The sequence below is a fragment of the Chelonia mydas genome, chromosome 12, assembly GCF_015237465.2.
Source record: "Chelonia mydas isolate rCheMyd1 chromosome 12, rCheMyd1.pri.v2, whole genome shotgun sequence".
Taxonomy (NCBI): Eukaryota; Metazoa; Chordata; order Testudines; family Cheloniidae; genus Chelonia; species Chelonia mydas.
The window spans coordinates 9,300,192-9,320,964 of record NC_051252.2 but is presented as its reverse complement, the minus strand read 5'-3'; the positions used below and the strand labels follow the sequence as shown (position 1 = coordinate 9,320,964).

The window sequence follows — 20,773 nt, the reverse complement described above, 5'->3', positions numbered from 1 at the left end:
CTGTAATCTAGTGTGAGGTCTGCCAGTTGGACATGAGTGTCACATTGGGTCACATCGGGTCTTTAAAGCAGAATCAGAGGTGCGCAGGGGTATGGGGATGAAAGCCATGGCTCTAACTTCTCTCTGTCCCTACTTGGGATGATTTGTGCCTCCTTGCAGGGAGCAAGGTGTGTTCATAGAGGGAACAGTTTAAGCATTCTTATGGAGGGGATGCGCAGAAGTTAGGGATGGCTTGTTCCCCACCCACTAGATCCAGAGGCAATCTGGCTCAGCGCATTATGGCTGCTGCTATTTTGACTAAAAGGATCATCAGAAACAATAACGTTTTCCAGCTGCATCTGACGGTTTTCGGTCTTTGCCTCTAAAAGTATTGGATGGGCTTGAAAATTAATTTTTTCTATTCTCGGGTGAAATGGCACAAGAGGCTTCCCAGCAAATAAAACAAAAGCTGTGTGCTGGAGATGCAAATAAAAAGAGAGGCAGTTTCTGAAGACCTTCCTTTTCCTAATGGGGAAGCCTGCCTTGAGGCAGCGGCAGGCTGCTGCAAGGCTTTCATCTGCCAAAGAAGAAAAGGTTATTAACTTCAGCTGAAGCTGATCAGGTGTTGATTGACATTTGAACAGCCCATCCAGAAAGCAATTTGCATGAGAAATGTGCTTTGAAGAAGAGTCTTTGATGTATTGTGAATTCACATTATTTTTCGCTTACCCTTCCCATTTTCATACACGACGGCTCCTTTCCATTGATTATTTGAAAAACAGAAATGGGGAATTTCATGCTCCACTCTTCCATCTTATTCCTTCCCTCTGAACCAACTTTTTCTGTTCTCCTTAGTAATAGAAGAAAGGCCAATAAAAATGCAGTGATAAAAGTGAACAAAAGGACAGCAACCTTTGACAGCCCTAGCACTGTGTAGGAGATCAGAGGAGATGGCTATAAATCAGAAGAGAGAAGGAATGCAAATGCAGTAGTGCCCGGAAATATGAGGAAAAGAGATGTTAAATGATCACACAATGAGTTAGTGGTGTAGACCGGAATATACGGTCCCCTGTGCCAAACCCTAGAAAATCTTCACATCATTGGCAATAATGCAGCAAATCTCCAATCCAGATGTGGTTTAGTATTCAGTTTGCAGAGAAACTGCATACAAGTGATACATGATGCAAAGTGTGTTCAGTGCCCACATCAGGCACTGTGTCTAAGCACTATTTGTGAAAATAAATAAAGCTGCTAGACGATTCTTCGGGACATGTTTTTGAAGCACCCAGTAAGAATACCCTAGTAATCCTTTTGTCAGAATCATTTCAGAGGAGGAAAATAATATGTGTGGAGATATATGCTGGGCTTTGCCTCTGGCAAAACATCAGCATTAATCAATATTTAGCACCTGAATTCGGGGAAGAGAGAACCCTGATCTGTACTAGCTCTTCAGTTGTTGTTCAGATTTCTCGATTAAAAGTTGTTAGGTTAGAATAATGAAGAAGAAATGGACTAGGAGGCTGGGATATATATAATATATACAAAATCAAGTATTTGTATTCTGAATGGAAAACTAGTGAAGTTAAATACCTGTGACTCTATTAATTTAAGGTATTGTACAGCTCCCACAATGTTTAATGTATTTATGGTCACAACACCCTGTCAGGTAGGGCAATGCTGTTATCCCTGTGTTACGGATGGGGAACTGAGACAATAAGTGAAAAGAAAAGGAGTACTTGTGGCACCTTAGAGACTAACCAATTTATTTGAGCATAAGCTTTCGTGAGCTACAGCTCACTTCATCGGATGCATCTCTCTAAGGTGCCACAAATACTCCTTTTCTTTTTGCGAATACAGACTAACACGGCTGTTACTCTGAAACCTGACAATAAGTGAGTTGCCCAAGGTCACACTGGCAGCGTTTGGCAGAGCACGAAATTGAACCTAGTTCTCCTAAGTCCCAAGATAACACCCTAACCACTAGACCATTCTTTCTTTCTCTATTGAAGACGTGATGATGTACTTACCAAAGCAAGCAGCAGCTGGAGGCAACTCCCTGCCATTTTCCACCAACCATTATTCTCAGCCAAGCCCTTAGAACATTTGTTATAAGCCTTTTTTCTCTTCTCCCTGCCTCATTACCAACCTTTCCAGAGACAGCATGAACAGTAGTCCTCAGTACTCGTCAATGAGCCTATTCTTGGGCAATGGAGGACTGAAATTTGGCTCCAGGTGTCAAACTTTCAGATTGGCAGTGGTGCACACACATATGTTCTAGACGTAGGCATGCAAATCTTCTGCTATTGTGCACTCATATAGACATGCATATGCAGAAACCATGACTTGTGCACATGCATCGGTTGCATCTGTATACCTACATTGGCTAGGTGCACTTTTGCATGCACCCATATGAAAGCTTGACTCTGTATTGTCGGCTGAAGAGCTGGAATAACCAAGAGGGACATGTTAAATTTTCTACTGACTTCGTTCTCAGAGCTTGACTATGGATCAGGAGATCCTGCCCCACATTTGTGATGTGGAACTAGGTGTGCTCTGAGAGAGATTCATGGAAAATGCCTTGGACGCTAACTTCACTGGATGGGGGAAGTCACAATTACACAAGCTATACAAGAAAGCTTGACTCTTAAAAGGTTTGAAAGATCACTTTCTTTATTGTGGTTTGCACTTTGCCTAGATAAACGGGAAGTGTTCCCTGCAGAGAAAAATCAACTAGGTGAAAGCTACACTAAGGAGAAGAGCTGTGTAATACTCCAGTCATTAATAATGTCTTCTTACAAAGTTCTACACGAACATTATTATATTTTTTCTCATTCAGTCTGTGTTATGACTTCAATAAATGCTTTAATTAAATATGTTATTAATGGGAGTATGGTTAAAATTATAAGCAGATTCTCAGACAAGCTAAGAGCTAGTCTGATACACTTTAAAGTTTTTTTTTCCCCTAAAAATGAGAATGGAACTTTCTGTGGGATTTTTTTGAGCCTTTCGGGTGATGAGGTTGACTGGAGGAATTGTTCTTCATTATGCTCAATTTTTAAAATCCTGATTCTGCAACTATGTTCTTGTTAGATCTCAGTAGCTTAGCAAGGTTAGGCCTGATCTGTGCTCGGATGGGAAACCTCCAAGGGAAAAGCCTGTAGTGCCGAAAGAAATGAGTGGATGGTTCAGTGGTAGGAACCATCTCTCCAAATCATCACTGCGCCAGCATGGTGCTAGGAGGTGCTGCACTGTTGGAGGTGCCATCTCTCCTATGAGATTTAAAACCCAGATCCTGAACACTCATTTTTCACAGGCTCTGGGGTATCAACATTGGCTTAATAAAACACTAAGGTAATTACATTCTACCTAAATAACTTCTAGCTGCTGTTTGTTGATATACTGTACTCTTCACTGTTCCTGCTAGGTGTTAATATTCCACCCCAGAAGTGGTTACATTTAGTGATTATTCAGGATATGCCTTGTCATACACGTTGAGACCCTTCAGAATGAAACTATTTTTACAATATTAAGGTTGAATATGACAATGCAAAAGTGTCGGGGTATACAAAAATTAAAGGCCTGTTAGTAACACCTTGCTTAAATTGTGAATACTATGCATGCTGAAGTATATATTTAAAAGCTTAACTAGTAGTTGAAAAATACTATTTACGTGCAGTGTGGGTGGTGTGAAATTAACTATTGCACGTACATATTAGAGAATCAGTTGATTTCACAAGCTGTATGGTGATGTTATTAATCTGTGTTTGAAAGATTTTTTTAAGAAATCTACCTAAGACCAGGGGTGCCCCAACCTATTCAGGTAAAATAACTACCTGAGCTTAACTGAACTTTTGAGGAATGGAAAAGCTTCTGCTAACTTTTCATTTTCACAGCCCTCTCAGTAGGGACTCATAGGGGAAATGAATATGGTGAGAGGACCTTTCTGGCCTAGTCAAAGATAATAAGAATAAACATCTCAAGAGAGCCCACTCTTGCTAGATTTTCCAGTCTGTCTGTTGCTCTAAAACATTTGGGTGAGCCTCTGAATTTTTAGGTGCTTATCTGAACCTGGAACCTTTTGAAGTTGGTCCATCAGTATTTCCTATCATCGGGTTTCTTGTTTCCAGGGGGATCTGTTCAGTGTTTGTTGATATGCGTATGTACATCAAAGATCAGAAACACATGGTTAGACCACTTCTGACATAGCTTATGCTATTAGGAGTCAGTAAATACATTTGTTAGTCTCTAAGGTGCCACAAGAACTCCTCGTTGTTTTTTCTAGTAAAAAATAATTGGCTCTGTTCCTGAAGCTAGTTGGTTTCCTTTTTGATAAAAGATGGTGTGATCTTTGGGGGGTTAAGGACTGTGTCCACCACTCAGTTTGGAAAGCACGTCACACCGATTGGGTGTTACCACAAACTAATTATAATTGAGGTGCTAATTCACTGTTAATCTCTTACATAATACTTAATTCTGGCATTTATTGAAAAGCATTCTGCAGTCAGTGCATGAATACCATTTGGACCAAGACTAAAGGAGGCAGATGGAGGGTTTTCCCAAGAGACAAATATTTCCCCTTGTATTGGATTTGATACTGAGAGTTATGTAGAAAAAATGGCATGGTACTGCATGCCAGGGACACCCATTGGCTTAGATCCAGGATGAAACTCAGGGTGTAATTTTCAAAAGCATCTAAATTCCATTTTCAGAAGTGACTTAGGAACTTAAATCCCACAGTGACTTAGGCTCCTAAGTCACTTACATGCTTTTGAAACCCTCCCCCACAAATATTACAGTTGTCCCTTCACCAAGCCAGAGCTCCAGAGATGAAAAGGCTATTTAATTAACTCACTGCATCATCTAGCTTGCTCTGTTGAGCTTTCAGTACACAAGGGCCACGCTTGCTACATCCCTTTTGAATTATTTCTGCACTGAAAAGGCTTCTCCTATTTTCTATCTGAGTTTTTTCTCCAAGTGAATTGTTAAGACTCCAGTTAAGCAATTACTTGCTCCATAAATACTTTGGACTATTCTCTCTAAAGTAGGCTAGACCATGCAAACAAAGCCTCACGTCTGCATGTTTAGCATTTCAATTGCAATTTTTTAATGAGAAAATAAAATGAGTTCATGGAAATTAACTCCCCGTAGCCCTGGAAATTTTATAGGATTCAGTGAACTAGTCTCACAGTTCAGGAGAGATGATAAATTTCAGAAGGAATTAAGATAAAGTGACAACTTTTTAGCAGAAGAACCATTTTTAATCCAGTAATAAACAGAGGCTCAAAAGGTTTTCATAAATCTGTTCAGCAAGAAAATAGAAATTAATCTCTCTCAACACACTTGCTGCCCAGAACGTTTATCGGGACCAAAACCTGTGCTAAAAATATTACAGGATTCGAGGGAAGATGGAAACAGGCTAGTTGCTCACTTGGCTGATAACAAATGAAATCTCCTTGAAGAGATTATCCGAAATGTGACTTCTCGGGACATACTCAGCAAGATGCCTTGGCGGAGATTCAGCTTACCCAAAAAAAATAGGCTCCTATGCCCTTCATGACTCTAGACTAAGGTGATGTCAGTATCTTCACTGCAAGCACCTTTGGATGAGGTTTATCATTTTTATAATTCACCCATAAAGATCTATCTGTATTTGAGCACCAGGGCTGAGTCTGGAGACCATTCTTCTTTATAAAATAAAACAACACTTTTAAAACCCAACAAACAATATTGTTATGTAGGAACATATGCTTAAAACGGTTAAAATAAGACAGCATTATTTGTGTGAATTGACATCCCTTTGTTTATGAACATATAGAAAGGAGAAGCAGCCTGTTCCTACTATTCAGAGAGTATATTCAAATGTACCATGGAAAGTAGCACCAAGAGCAGAGAAAGTTCTGATTCTTCAGTGGTTACCTTGTTCATGTATGTTGACTGAATAAGAGATTTGTGTCTCTCACTGTTTATTGAATAGAAGGAATCCAAAGACAGGAAGCAAAAAACTGCCAATGGGAGAGAACATCAGAAAAAGATGGCAAGTAGGGGACGTACATGACATGTGTAGAGGAAAAGAGAGTTATAGTTTAAAGTAAAATCCAGGAATGACATTGACTCCAATGTAAGTTAAGCGTTAGTACAGCTCAGTCCTTCTGTATGTATCTACAAAGCAAAACACAGAGTAAGTATATATGGTGGAAAAATCCAATCTGGAAAACTGAACCTACGGAGGAGAACTGGTCTATCTTTGGTCTGTAGCGAGAGGCACAGGGGCCATATGTCTGCGTCTTGGCCCCAATTCAGTACAGCATTTAAGCACATGTGTAAGTACATGTGTAGTCAGCAAAGCACTTGAGCACATACAAAAATCTCATTGAAGTCAATGGAATTTAAACATGTGCTTAAAGTTAAACATGTGCTTTAGTACCTGACTGAACAGGGCTGGACTGCTGAACTGGGGCTCCTGAGAGAATTGTGTGGACACCTGAGTGGCAGTCAGGTATCTGTAAGGACTAGTGTCCTGATACAGTATGGGGGTGGATCCAATTCCAGATGCTGGATCCAAAACCAGAGGGTGAGGGGCCTATGGGAAGACCAAGCTGAGAACTAGAGTGAAAAGAGAGGCTGACAGCCTTCTTTCTCCATTTGCCTTGCAAATATGGAAAAGTTCATCTGGAAAGATTAAGGGCCATATTTTCAATAGCTTCCCGTTTGCAGGTGCAACTTGTCCCTCTAACATTTTGCATTCACAATCAAATTGCAGAATTGGAGTACTGTTTGCCTCTATAAGCACAAATCAGGAAGTTAGTGGTGAAAACTTGCACCCTTAATTTCTGTGTTTAGCTGTTGGGGAAATGTAGGAGCAGATTGCATTGATTCTTTTCAAAGTTAGCCCCTAAATATCACCAGCACAAAAAGAGTTACACACACACACAAATATGTTCCTAGCTGTAACACATCAAGCTAGAACGGAAGTGAACTCCAGTACAAAGACAGCAAGGTGTAGTCATTTGAATTCCTACTGGTAGCCCTGTGAGGTGGTGGTAGGGTGGGGGGAAATTACGCAAATTAACCCTTATACAAAAAAGAGGTGCTTGTGGAAATAATTATCCTTAACAAATAAACTTCTTTAATATGTTTCAGTACGAGGCTGTCTAGTTAAATCTTTAACTTCTGTACTTAAACAATTAGGCCAAACCATGTGTACTTAGAGCTGACCTAATAATGCCGTCTGAGTACAGAATGTGAACTGACCCACAACTGCAGTGCAGCTGATTTTAGAGTCCAGTGTTTTGTTGTAATGTGTGGCTGATTTACTCACTGGGGTTCTGATCCTGTTCCCACTGAAGACACGGGCAAAAATCCCATTGATTTCAAGGGAAACAGGATCTTCCTGGATTTCTTGGTATCTAATAAAAATAGATTTGTGCAGTATGAGCAGAGTCCTCTGTCTCATGTTATTATCGATGGCTATAATCAGTTTTGATCTTTACTATTAAAAGGCCAGCTAGTTTATTAAGACTTTAACATCATTTTCAATAAGATCTGACGCAGTTGATGACCCTGACATGATATAGGACAAAATCAATATACCTTTTTATAATTTCAAGGTAAAAACAAGGACTTCAAAAGGCAGTAACTTTAGATTCAACTTACTGTAACAGGTGCAGAGGTCTGTATTTTGTTTTCCGCTCCCCTAAGTTAAAACAACAAAATGCAATTTTTTATAGAAAGTAGAGCTGATTGAAAAATAGGAACCTATTTTTGTGACAACTAAAATTTTAAAGTGTTCAAAATAAACCTGCTGTTTTTCAAAAAAAAAAAATCCAAAACTTTTATCCCATTTTTATTGTGTTTAAACCGAGTTTCTCGTAAACAAAAAATTTCAGTAACTATTTACAAAATGTTTTTGGTGAAGTATTTGCCTTTTTTATTGTTCCCCATAAATTATCTGTTGGCAACACCATCAACTTTTTGTAAAAAATTGCCAGTTTGAAAGGTATTTTTGATAAAAAGCTGTTTGAACAATTTTCACCCATTCTAGTCCTAAGTTGTTGGCTGATGTCTAAGTACAATATTAAAGTTTGGTTGTGCTGTTCTTCGGGAAGGTTCTTGATTCGTTGACTGAGCTCAGGGGAGCTCCTTGAGGAAGTTTGTTCTAATGTTAAACAGTCTCCCAAGGAAAGTGGTGGGTGTTCTGTAGACTATTCAACTCTGTGGAGAAATCTCCACATACACAGCTAGAAAACAGGGATGGGTGGCCGGAATCAAGATTCCCTTTCTCTTCTTCCCACACCCCCTTCCAAGTTTTTACAACTTCATTTCCCCCCCCCCCCCAATCGTTACCAAAGTGGGAAACATGTTAGGGACCTTTCCTGTTCTCTCTGTGCCCCTGTAAAGAGGGCTGTCACAGTAGCTGTCACAGCCGCGCTAAACACCTGGAGAAAAGAACAACAGTGAAAGGTCAGGTTTCAGAGTAGCAGCCGTGTTAGTCCGTATTCGCAAAAAGAAAAGGAGGACTTGTGGCACTTTAGAGACTAACCAATTTATTTGAGCATAAGCTTTCGTGAGCTACAGCTCACTTCAGGAAAGCTTCAAAGCAGGGAGAAGGGAGGGCCTCAACAGCGGGTATGAGATTAAAAAGGTGTTGGGGAAAGAGACAGGAAAACATCAGTGATCCAAAGGAGAGTATGAGAAGAGAAACCTACCAGCAGCCAGGAGACCTGAACCCCCTTTTGTCTCTCAGAATCTGTGAAGGAAAAACAGAATTTCGAGAGAATGGGAGAGACATGTGGGAAGTGCCGGATGCATGTTACTGCATGGCAGAGATGGATGCCACTCTTTGTTCCATTGTGGAGCTGATGTTGAAACTATAATGCCATATCTGCCAATGGCTGCTTCTATCTGAAGTCTTCCCAGGGCTCAGGATGCCATCTGTACTTTCAGAGAGTTAGTAGGTGGTGGCAGTAAGACAGAGAGAGACCTCCAGTAATGAAATAAGTGTTTAGAAACCTCTTTCTCCATATTCCACTTACACTGACAGGTCAGGCAGCTCAAGAATGAGTTCAGTTAAGCAAATAGCTTTCCAGGATATAAATGGATTGATAAAGAATAATTCTATTAAAATGTTTCAAATTCCTTTCAAGTCTCAAATGGGGATTGCAATAGTAGAGGGATTTGAATGACAAATAAATTAGTTGCAAACTTTTATTCCTGATCTTGTGCGCGACATGTGTGCACGCACTGTTTACATACATGTAGTATGTGCATGCATAGGGGACTGCATTGTGTGCAGTAAGCTCAAGGATTGTAGTTATACCTGGCTTCTATGCAGGGGGACAAGGGGTAGGAGGCTCTTTGCTCCCTCAAGCATTCAGAACACACATAGTCTGGACCATCATTCTTATGAAAAGAACGTTTTACAAAATGTAAGACTAGAAATGTGTCCATTGGTTTTTATTTTTATTTTTTAAAATCCATTAAAAGCTGTTATTGCTAAACAAGTAGGAACATAGGAATTGCCAGTCTAGACTGGAGGAATGATCCAGTAGTCTAATATCCCATCTGAGAATGGCCAGCACTAAATACATTAGAGGAAGGTGCAAGAATTCCTGTAATGGGCACTTGAGGAGTAACGTGACCAGAATGGGAAGCTGCTGATATAGTCACACTCTGGCAAATCTCACAAAAGTTCAAATTGAGAAGAAAGTCCCAGAGATAGTCATGGGTGCCTTATAAATGCTTATAATTATTAATAATATCACAGCTCCTTCCAGACTTGGCAGCCGAGGGACCTCTAACCACTGAGCCTGTATTATGTGTATCCAGATTGTATTATGTCTGGCACCGGCACTGCTCTGCTGTAAGAACTTATTAAAGGCTTGAAACCATGAAAGACTGTTACTAGCTAGCTGGAGGGTGGTTTATCAGAAGTGTAGGTATTAAGCAGAGATGGGATTGAGCAATAAAGTTGAGATCTGGATCAGAACTTTCCCAAAGTTTGTGAGCATTTGTTCCATCTCTAATGATAAATCTAGGAATATTCTACATAAGTCCTTTATTTTTCCTTTACATTAAACACTCGTTTTTCTGCTTTCTCCCTTTACTTGCATCTTCCGTCTGACAGCAATGTGGATACAAAGGAGTTGTGTGGTAAGTACTCTTTCGCTACCTCGATAAAAGCAAATTTTAATGTAGACTTTTCTTAACTTTATTTTTAACAAGGCTCACACATACTTCACTCCAATACAGAATGGTGCCAAGATTTTAAAAAGCGGGATTAAAGTTAGGCGCATGAATAAGTAATGGGATTCAAATAGGCTCAGGACCTGCACTTTCTGTTGACTTCAGTAGGAAAAATTGGGTGCTTGGCAATCAGGTTGATTAGGGGGACGAACTTTAGGTTTTTAAAATCTTGGTGTAAGTGAATTAAAGAGTGGGGCATGAAATGGGGTGGAATATAGTTAATCATTCCCCCTTTTTAATCACTCTCTACCTTTCATACAGCAATATTCACTTCAATCTTGGATCCCTTCCAGTGAAAGTAAGTACTCGCCCTAGCCCTTGTGCTTTAGCATAGTTTACGGTTAACGTCACTACGCAAAGTTTCCCATTTCCGCAGAGGCTCTTGATAAACTGGCTCCTCAGGTATCAAAGGAGCCTCAAATAATGGAGGGGCTGGGGCCATTCTAAACTGACTAATCAACTGGACGGACCTTGCACTCCAAAGGGAGACTTTAGGTAGCCGAATACATTGGTTCAGGGCTGAATCGGGGCTCTGCACAGGGATTGGTTGCTGCCACCCTTCTTTGATCATAGCATAATAAAATGTCCCCCAACTCTCCTCACTAGAGCCTCATGTTCGTTGATCAGGATTCCCCAATCTCTATCAGCCTATGCATTGGAGATGTCATTAATAAACTGGAATCAGGGGTTGTGTAGAATGTGTCTTGCCGTTCCTGAGCTGTGAATTCTTAGAACATATTGTACTGGCTTTCTTGTTCAGCAATGACGCTGGGAAAGTTTTACTCAGTTTCACAATATAGTTAATGAGCACAGAACTGTACCCAAAAATAAGCAGATAACATTCAGTAATGTGTGGTTAATTTCAGGCAATACCTCATCTGCACGCTTCAATAAAACAGCATTACTTTATAGTACCAATTACATATTTGTCTTTAGGCAAAGCTTAATGTTTTACAGCGGGTAGCCTACAGTACATATAATCACCAGAGCGGCCCCCACTGTTCATAGAAATTAGAGGTAGAAAATATCTATAAGGACATTTTATCCAACTCCCCAGCTAGAATAGAGTGGGATTATTTCCTACAGTGAATTCTCAAGTGCTTTGTCTAGATTTTAAATGACTCATGCAGTGGGGCTTTTGCTACTTCCCTTGGGGAAATTATTCCTCAGTCTAATAGACCCCTTGCTGTTAGGAATTTTTTTCTGCTGTTCAGCCTGGAGACGTCAGAAGAAGTTTGCTTTTTTGTTTTCCAATACCTTGTCAGCTGCGTTCCCCGTACCTCCTTCAAGATGGCACAAAGGAACAATTACATTAAAAAAGGAGCCATGTAGGACAACCTTCACAATGCATCCGTGGCTTTACCATTATAGCGTTCACAGATCCCTCCAAAGACAGCAATTGTGTAGTTAAAAATCCAGCATCTAGACTCTAATCAGACTCCGGCAATCGGTGCTGTGCTCTCCGGTGGGTTTGAGCTGATCTTATGGAAGTTAGTTTTTATTTTGAACAGTATTAAAGACTTGTGTGTCTTTATTAGAGTGCCAGGCCTTGTCGACCGCAGAAATTGCAATAGGCTGGGTGGGTGCTAATTTCAGTTGAAAAATGGCTTATTTTGGTTTAGTTTAAATCAGTTCCTAATTCATTTGTACTACACTTAAATAAGACACTTTTCAACTGCAGTTAGTATCTGCAAAGCCTTTTGCAACAGTTTAAAACTAAATCAGTTTAAAATCACACCTTAAATTAGAATGGTGCAACCTTTTCGTGTCAAGAATCCCAGGCTTGTAATCAGATTAGGATACCTTTGGGAAAAACCTTGAGCTGCTTGTCAGGCATGGTTTATTATTTAGCAAAGTGGGGTAGACTGAGACAAACCCATCATTCTGGCATGGAATTCAATAGGGGGAGTCATACTAAAGACAATTAATCAGATTTTATTTCCTAACTTACTTTGAGCCAATTCCTAGGTGCACTGAAGTTAGCTTGTCCCATTCATTGAAACTGACATATGAGATATCGAGCCTAGAATAATATCTCTTGTATTTGCCAATTACATGTTTTTCCACTCCACCTTCCTTGTTTAACTGGTCTTACTAGTTTAACAGGGTGGGAAACAAGGAACAGCAGATCACATTATAAACTTCGATTGAAAATAGAGGTAAAGCAGCATTGTTTGATGAGACCTTTCTTTCTCTGACAATCCTATAAAACAGAAAATTATACAGCTGTTGCCCAGGGTGAGATCACATTACCAGGGAATGGAGAGTATATGTGGGTTTGATCAACAATCCCTGTAATTAAGCTACTTGGAAAAAAGAGTTGTAAGTGTCTGTTTGTTTGGGGTAGTAACATATGTTCTGGTGAAGATGGTTTTGCAGCATTTTGCTGGGCAAACTGACGAGCAGATTTTATGAATAGAAATAAAACCTCATTTGTCCTACATTAATACACACAATGTTCTTACCCGTTCAGATACAGGTGGATCGTGATGTTGCAGCTAGCTTGTGTTTTGTGTAGTCTTGGTTCATTGGATGGCCATGCTTTGTCTAACTCACTGGAAACAATTATTCTGTTTTAAATTATTCTGTTTTTAAAGGAATAGGAGGGTGGGGAAGAACAACCATGTGAAATGTACAATAGGATTTCCTCTTGTGAATAACTCCATTGCAAGGGCGCCAATTGAGAGGGGGCGGAAGCCTCCCCTCCCCCAGTTTCATACCGGGAGGTGTGCAAGCTCCCAGGTGGAGCCCTTAACTACAGCACAGAATTACTGTGAAATGTAAGTTCTGCAGAGGGGAGGTGCCCCTGGGGCAGGGAGTCAGGATTTTGTTTACAAACAGAGGCAGGGTGATTAAGAGAAGAAAGGGCTAGTGATTAAATTAAGATATGGAAGTTTAGCCTGTGAAAAAGGAATGGGGGGCAGGGGAGGGAGGGAGGAAGGAAGGAGGGGTTGTTTTAGAGAGAACACAGTGGACTCCAAAAAAATACAGAAAAGCACTGAGCCAAGGTTACATTCAGAAAAGGGGGAGATTTGGAGGCGTAGGTGGAAAGAAGGGGCCAAACCCAGGGAAGGGCTAGCAGTGTATAGAGAAGTTCCCACTACCTGTGGTACTTATGTGGCTCTATCACCATAGTATCCGAGGCTGCACCTCACAATGTCTAACCTATTTCTTCTCCCAGCCCCTCGGTGAGGTAGAGCAGAGCTATTATCCCCATTTTACAGATGGGGCACTGAGGCACACACAGACTAAAGGCCAGATTTTCAAAGGTATTTAGGCACCACTGAGATTTTCAAATGCACCTAGAAGGTTAGGTGCTTTGTAAACCCTATTAGATGCCTCACTGCATCTTTGGGTACCTAAAAACCTTTGCAATTCTGTCCTTAAAGCACTGGCCTGGGGTCAGAGAGGAAGTCCATGGGGGGAGTGGAACCCAGGTCTTTCACGGCTAGCTCCCTATCCAGCAGACCAGCCTCTCTCTCTGCTGCATGCTGAAAAAAAAAAAAAAAGAGAGGACTCTGATAGATGGGAGCAAAACCAAGGCAGCTGGTTCTCTGAGACTCCAGCAAACGGTCCCAGGATGGATGCCATGGTTGACAGCATGAAAAGCAGCCCTGTGGTTAGGAAAGAGGTTGGAGAATGAGAGTCAGATGAGAGGAGATCACTTAACTCCCAAAGGGTGGTAGGTTCTGCCCCAGGCTGGGTTGTACAGCAATGGCTGCTGGGCAATTTTACATTTTAACTGAAAACCATTTTGTTCGGTCATTTTTTCTTCTGAGTTTGAGAAAAGGAAGGAATGAGAAAGTGTCGTATAATTATCCGATGCGTTTATACCTCAAATTCTTAGGGTTTCAGCCGCATTCAGGCCAATTCCAGAACAAAGAACAGAAACTGCATCCACAGAGTCCGTAAAGTCGACGATTATTGTCATGATTTTCATTATTCATGGGCACCATCTGTGTGCTCAGCACTGTTCAGAATATGCCAGAAAATCCAGTCCCCAAGCTAAGGCATACAATATGTGTAACTCTGGATAAGATGGCTCAAATATTTAAGTATGAAGTGTATATTTATTGACCACTCGTTATCACATGTTCACTGTGATGTTTATATCTATGAGTGGAGGCAACTGATGGCAATAGAAGTTTTACTTAAGGACTAGAAGATTTGACCCTCCAACTTTCTTTCTAAAGGAAGAGCTGCACCCCCATCCCTGAGCCCCTCCCGGAGACAGCACCCCATACCCCCTTCTGCACCCCGAACCCCCTCCTGCACCCCAAGCCTCAGTCCTGACCCCCCTTCCAGAACCAGCACCCCGTACCCCCTCCTGAACCCCAACCCTCTGCCCCAGCCCTGACCCCCCCCATCCCAGAGGCAGCACCCCATACCCCCTCCTGAACGCTAACACTCTGCCCCAGCCTGGAACCCCTTCCTGTACCCAAACTCCCTCCTAGAGCTTGCACCCTTTCCTCCACCCCAACACTCCCCAGGCTCAGCCCAGAGCCCCCTTCCACCCTGCAAATGCCTCGGCCCCAGCCCAGAGCCTGCACTCCCTCCCTCCCAAACCCATACCCCCTGCCCCAGCCCAGTGAAAGTGAGTGAGGGTTGGGGGAGAGCGAGCGACAGGCGGGGGGGATGGAGTGAGTGGGATGGGGCCTCGAGGAAGGGGTGGGGTAGATCTTGGGTTGCCCTTAGATTCAAAAAGTGATCTTGGATGTAAAAAGGTTGGAGACCACTGATCTAATCTGTCCTCATGTACAGCATAAGCCACCAACCCCACCCAACACCTGCACGCTAACCCAACAACTGAAATGAGACCAAAGTATTACAACCCACAGGAGACTAGACTATTATATGACACAGGCAGAGAATAGGAGGGACTGAGATGCACCGGAGCCTGAAGCCCCACAATGACGGGGAAATGATTAAGTGAGATATATCCAAATAATCATAAAGTGAGAAACACCAAGATAATCCTGGCAAGTGACCCCCCCGCCCACATGCTGCCAAGGAAGGCAAACCCCCCAGTGTCACTGCCAGTCAGACTTGAGAGGAAACTCTTTCCCAACCCAATGTCAATCACTTAGACCTTGAGCTTGTGAGCAAGAACCAGCCAGACAAGCACCTGAGAGAGAGAATGCTTGGAGCCACCTCAGAGCCCTGGCCTGTCTCCACAATGTCCTATCTCCAGGAGATAAAGAAAGAGACCAACCCTGCCAGAATACATCTAGGGACATAGGACATAAATCTGAAGTGAGTCCCAGAGCTGCTGAGCTCAGCCCCACCCCCAACCCCACCTGTATAATGTCCCTGGACAGCTATGCAATAAGAGAGAACATCTTTTTCCCTTGATCCCTGAGGTGACCAGCTTAATTCTGAAGTAGGAGAAACAATGAATCAGCAGAACATCCTGGATGTGTCATTGCTCCTACTTACTTCAGTGGGAGGAATTAAGTAGAATGCAAATCAACTGAATACTTAAAATTAATTACCAGTAACATCTACTTAAAAAATGAAAGTAGGAGAATAGTAAGAAAATAATAAAGTATAATAACCTCATGTTGACAATGTACAAATCATGGCCCCAGTCCTGCAAGATGTTCGCAGGATTGGGGCCTATAAAGGCACATTGGGAACTTCTTATAATTAAGGCTTCAAGTCTTTCACAGGGATCACGGATTCCGTGACTTTCTGGGACCTCTGTGACTTTTGCTGCTTCAGCGGCTGGCACGGCTGACCCAAGGGCCACCCGGGCTGCCCCCACCCCCCACCCCCGCCGCATCGGCCGCAGTGGGGCCCTGAGCCACCCCCTGCCTGGCGCAGCAGCGTATGCTGGGGCACCCTCCCTCCTCCAGCACCTAAGATTTAGTTAAGGGTATTTTTAGTAAAACTCATGGACAAGTCACTGGCTGTGACTTTTTGTTTATTGCCCGTGACCTGTCCCTGACTTTTACTAAAAATGCCTGTGACTAAATTGTAGCCTTACTAATAATGGATCCGATGTCCGGTGCTCACCTTTCTGGTTCCTGTGGCTTTCAACACAACTTCAGTAATTCCCACTAAAGACCGAGCAATGTATTACAAATGTTTTTCAAATTATAAAAGAATCCAGCAATCTTGATTTTTTTTAAAAAAAAGTTATTGACTCTCAAACCCTTAATATATTTGGCATGTGCTACCAGTGATTTATACTTTCCTAAATAATGAAATCTATTATTGTACTTTGGGGGATCAAATTTAAGATCAAAATATTGGAGGCGAGAGAGACATTCTAGGATTTTAACTGCTTCTTAGAAGTCAGCTTCTGCCATCAGAACAGCTCCAGCATGTAATGCATACTGGAAACTTACAGTCACAATTAACAAACCCCATCTGTGGCATGGCACTTTATGTGAAACCTATTAACATCACATTTGATGCATATCAGTTCTACAGTGTGTATATATATATACCAAGACTATATTTATATAAAGTCTTGGTAAGATCACGCTAGTCCAGTGTGTTAAATCTGTCCTTAAAACTGGAAAGAGGCATGCAGATTAGCAAAACAAGAATTCTTGAGGTTCTGCTCTAACATACACCCACAATTCCTGTAGGGCAAGTGACTGTGCTGTGGTATGGCCCTTTGTGGGAAGTCCTCCCATTTTATGTGCCTGGCCCTATTTTGTTGTGGCTGCCCTTCCATTCTGAGTGACCTCCATGGATCTTGACTTGCATGGTGAATTCATAAGCAGAAACATTTAGAATAGAGGTAATTTAAATTGCTTACGAGTGAATCACACACAAAACCTAAGGCTACACAATTCATACCTGCTGGCAAAATTCGGCCCTACGTAACTCCAAGTCTGGATACAAACCATTCTATTTCTTTGTGCTCTCAAAAACATTCTCTTGCAATTACGAGTTCAAACCAAACACAGTATACACATTGATTAGAGCTATCCCCTGCCACTAGCAGATTTTTTGTTGTTGTCCGTGGAACTTAAGGACCACATAAGAGCTTTCACTTTACCACCTATGAAATGGATTTATTTTATCTTTTCTTTGCATGTCTACTCCTTAGCGTGATTTATTTTTCTTGCTCATGTGAAAATACAATCTGCTACTGCTGAAAATGAGCTGTTTGGCTTATCTCTGGTTGAGCGCTGAGGTTCTGTGTCACTTTGCTATCATTCCAGTCACTGCCACGCAAGCCACTTGGCAATGTTCCTGGGCTGCAGACAGATATATGCAGTTTTAATTAAGCCAGAAGAAGCTAAATAATGGAATTGTCTCCTGGGATTTATTTATAGCCAACTTCTGCAGAAATGTCACTTCAATATTAATTTTCATTTTTTGATGCTGAGGATTGATACTAGCACCGGGTTTTGCTTTTAATCCTAGTTCATGCCAGTTATATGGAAACTAGTCAGCTTTGTGCCTAGATCTCAAACTTATGCCATGTGTAGTTGTGGATGCTGCACGTAAGTTATCATTTCTGTTATATATGTCTAATTTCAGGAATTCATCACTTATGCATGAAATGATTTCAGGGCTGAAATCTGTCATAGAACTATTGTCTGTATATAAGCATATCTGTTTTAACCACAATGAAATAACTGAGGCTTAAGTCCAGCGTACATAAGTGAAAATGAGTTGGATAGTTCCAGCCCTCTCCCTGGTGAATGTACATCCCAAACCTGCTACCCAACTTGACATGAATTGTCACCTCTAGTGATCAAAAGCTCCGGGTTGCAATAGCAGAAGCAAATGGCAGCTGAAGAATTGGGAGCACTGTCACACTATCCCTGGCTCCAACAATGCAAGTCCCTCATTTCTTGAGCATGCAATCCCTTGGTTTGTTCTTCCGGGAAAAAGAAATGTTAACAGGTGTCACTCTGTCTGGAGTGGCTCATCACTGTGAGTGACTATCTCAGGGCAGACTATCTGAAAACAAGGGCAGACACCGCAAACTGTGGTGGTATGTTCTATAATTAGTTTTCACTAAGCCAGTAACAAATGTGAACTCCTGGATCACTGTACCAATCTTACCATGGAGTCACAGACAGTTCCTTTAGCCTCTCCAACCTATGTTGCCACCCAGACAAACTGAACTTTGTGATAAAAGGTTACTTAAATCTAAAATCATACCACATTAGATTGCTCCCAGTCCCAAAGGACCAGCCCGTTACCCCAGATCAACTGATACTCCAGATCTTACACCAAAGACAACACTGGCAGCCAATTCTATAGTAAACTAACTATAGCTAAGAAAAAAGAATGAGAGCTATTGAGAGATTAAAGCAGGTAAAACATAATCGGTAAATCAAAGTTTGTAAATCCAAAATGATAGCAGAGGTGTAGTAATCTGCCAGTTTCACAAAAATCTTTTCAGGGCTACCCAGAATAACTCTGGGGGATCTCCATCTTCTTGTTCAGTTATTCTACCCCATTAGAAACCAAACAGTCCAGAGACAAAGGATCTCTTTCAGTCAGTACTTATGGCTTCTTTTCATAGACAACAATCTGGCAAGTGTCTGTACCCACACAATGGCTAGTTGCTTTGAATTTAGCACTCTTCTTCATTTGAATTCGATGAGTTATTTAGTTACAGGGATATAGATAATGTAAATGTCTGCCATTACATTATCATAGGAATAGACAAGTGAAAACAATACAAGTAATATTCCATTAGTTTTCGTGAAGTACTAACACCTGAAGACACTCTGACATTAACATACACTTTGGTCTAAAGTTATTTAATTACCAGGCATGCATAATGTAAATGTAATGTAATAGTAAACAGCAGGATAGAGAGAGGTGAAAACAATACAATTAACATCTCCTTTGATCTCTATTAACACACAAGTGAATTGGCCTGAACATATACTAATACATTTAACTCCTTCGATATTAGCAAAAAGAAAAGGAGTACTTGTGGCACCTTAGAGACTAACCAATTTATTTGAGCATAAGCTTTCATGAGCTACAGCTCACTTCATCGGATGCAAAGCTTATGCTCAAATAAATTGGTTAGTCTCTAAGATGCCACAAGTACTCCTTTTCTTTTTGCAAATACAGACTAACACGGCTGTTACTCTGAATCCTTTGATATTCACACTCAGTTGAATTGGCCTATGGCTCTGGCCTGAGCTGGTCTGTCAGCATCACAACAGGGAAGTGAAAAATAAGTTAGAGGTGCATGTTTTCAGGTGCTGTGTTGTGCTTTTGTAACTCATGCATTTTCTGTAGTGCCGTGAGGCTGCCATGTATGAGACAACACCATAATGTGGACAACTGCCTTTGGGGTTCTCAGGGAGCGAGGAGGGGGCTCAGCACTTTTAAAGAATTGACACAGCATATGAATACCTTTCTTTCTATGGAATTTCTCAAGGGTGATAATGTTGAGAGCTAAGGGCTGAAACTGTCCATGACCTTACACCTTGTGTAGTCATTTACATCTTACAGGATGGGTGACAAATAGTGCTACCAGGTGTCAATCATACTTTGCACATTGTAAAGCAATGGGGGTTTGGACCTTTGTTGCCCTGATGAGGCAAACCTCAGACTCCCTCAGCATGGAGCAGAGTGCGCCTTTGACACAAAAACAGACCCATAGTTTGTTTCCCCATAGCCATGTTGGCACACTCACTTCCTTGCATGGCATAATATGCTGAAACAACTGAAGATGCTGAAATGCTGTCAGAAATCTTCACAAGCAGTGATTCTATTCACAGATTCTGTTCCAGTTAGAATGCAATGGGTGACATAGGGTCACAACCGCAGCTGTTATGAATTGATGTAGAGCCATTGACCTGAATGGAGTAACGCCAGTTTATACCAGCTGAGGATCTGGCCCATATTCTGACCTTCTTTGAACCTTTTTTGTGGTAAGGAAGCTAGGAATCTCATGGCAGGGGTAAGGAGAGTAGTGGACAGACTGGATTTCTATGACACTTCCAGTACACTCTGGTGTTGGCAATAATTCAGAAAAAACCTGGCATTTTGGTAAAGTGTGGAAATAGACATGAAAGAACTTTAAAACTACCGCCAAGTTAATAGCTATTTTCAATGGTAATTTCTTTGGCTTGTGCCTCTCTTCACAATGGGCCTGGACTACACAGGACATTCCACCACCCACCTGTTTATTGTGAATTTAGCTCAGGGTTCTCAAAGCAAAGCATAGTAGAAATATATATTTTAAAATGTAATTAAAATCTTCACCAAAAAGGCTCTTGCAACATTGAACAGAACTGGAATATTAAGTTAACCTAGAATCTTTCCTTTGTGTCCTCCATTGGTTCTCCAGATTATTTTGCTGATCATATGGGAGACTATGAAGATGTTTTGGCTTCGCTGGAGACCCTTAACCTCTCCATTCTGAAAGCCATGGACTACACCAAGCGGGTGAGTCGTTGTTGTTATTATTGTAGCTTATGCTATGCACGAGAGTGTGGCTAGATATGTTTTCTCCAAGCTCATGGGTCTAAAGTAGGCATGGTTAATACTTTTCTTGTAGTCATTTTCACTAAGGGTAAATAGGATAGTAGCAGAAACATTATCAAAGTAACAA

The 20,773-nt window shown here is 41.4% G+C and overlaps 1 protein-coding gene across 10 annotated transcripts in view; it reads left to right on the top strand.

Annotated features, from left to right (window-relative positions):
* NECAB2 (N-terminal EF-hand calcium binding protein 2) overlaps positions 1-20,773 on the top strand; it is a 378,861-nt gene that overhangs the window by 204,305 nt on the left and 153,783 nt on the right. For 7 of the 10 annotated variants that reach the window (XM_043526524.1, XM_043526527.1, XM_043526528.1 and 4 more), the window contains 2 exons: positions 10,103-10,128; positions 20,510-20,607. In XM_043526524.1, the coding sequence (XP_043382459.1) occupies positions 10,103-10,128; positions 20,510-20,607 (124 nt within the window). The remainder of the gene's footprint in view (positions 1-10,102; positions 10,129-20,509; positions 20,608-20,773) is intronic. The other 3 variants (XM_037877468.2, XM_037877469.2, XM_037877467.2) reach the window with 1 other exon arrangement.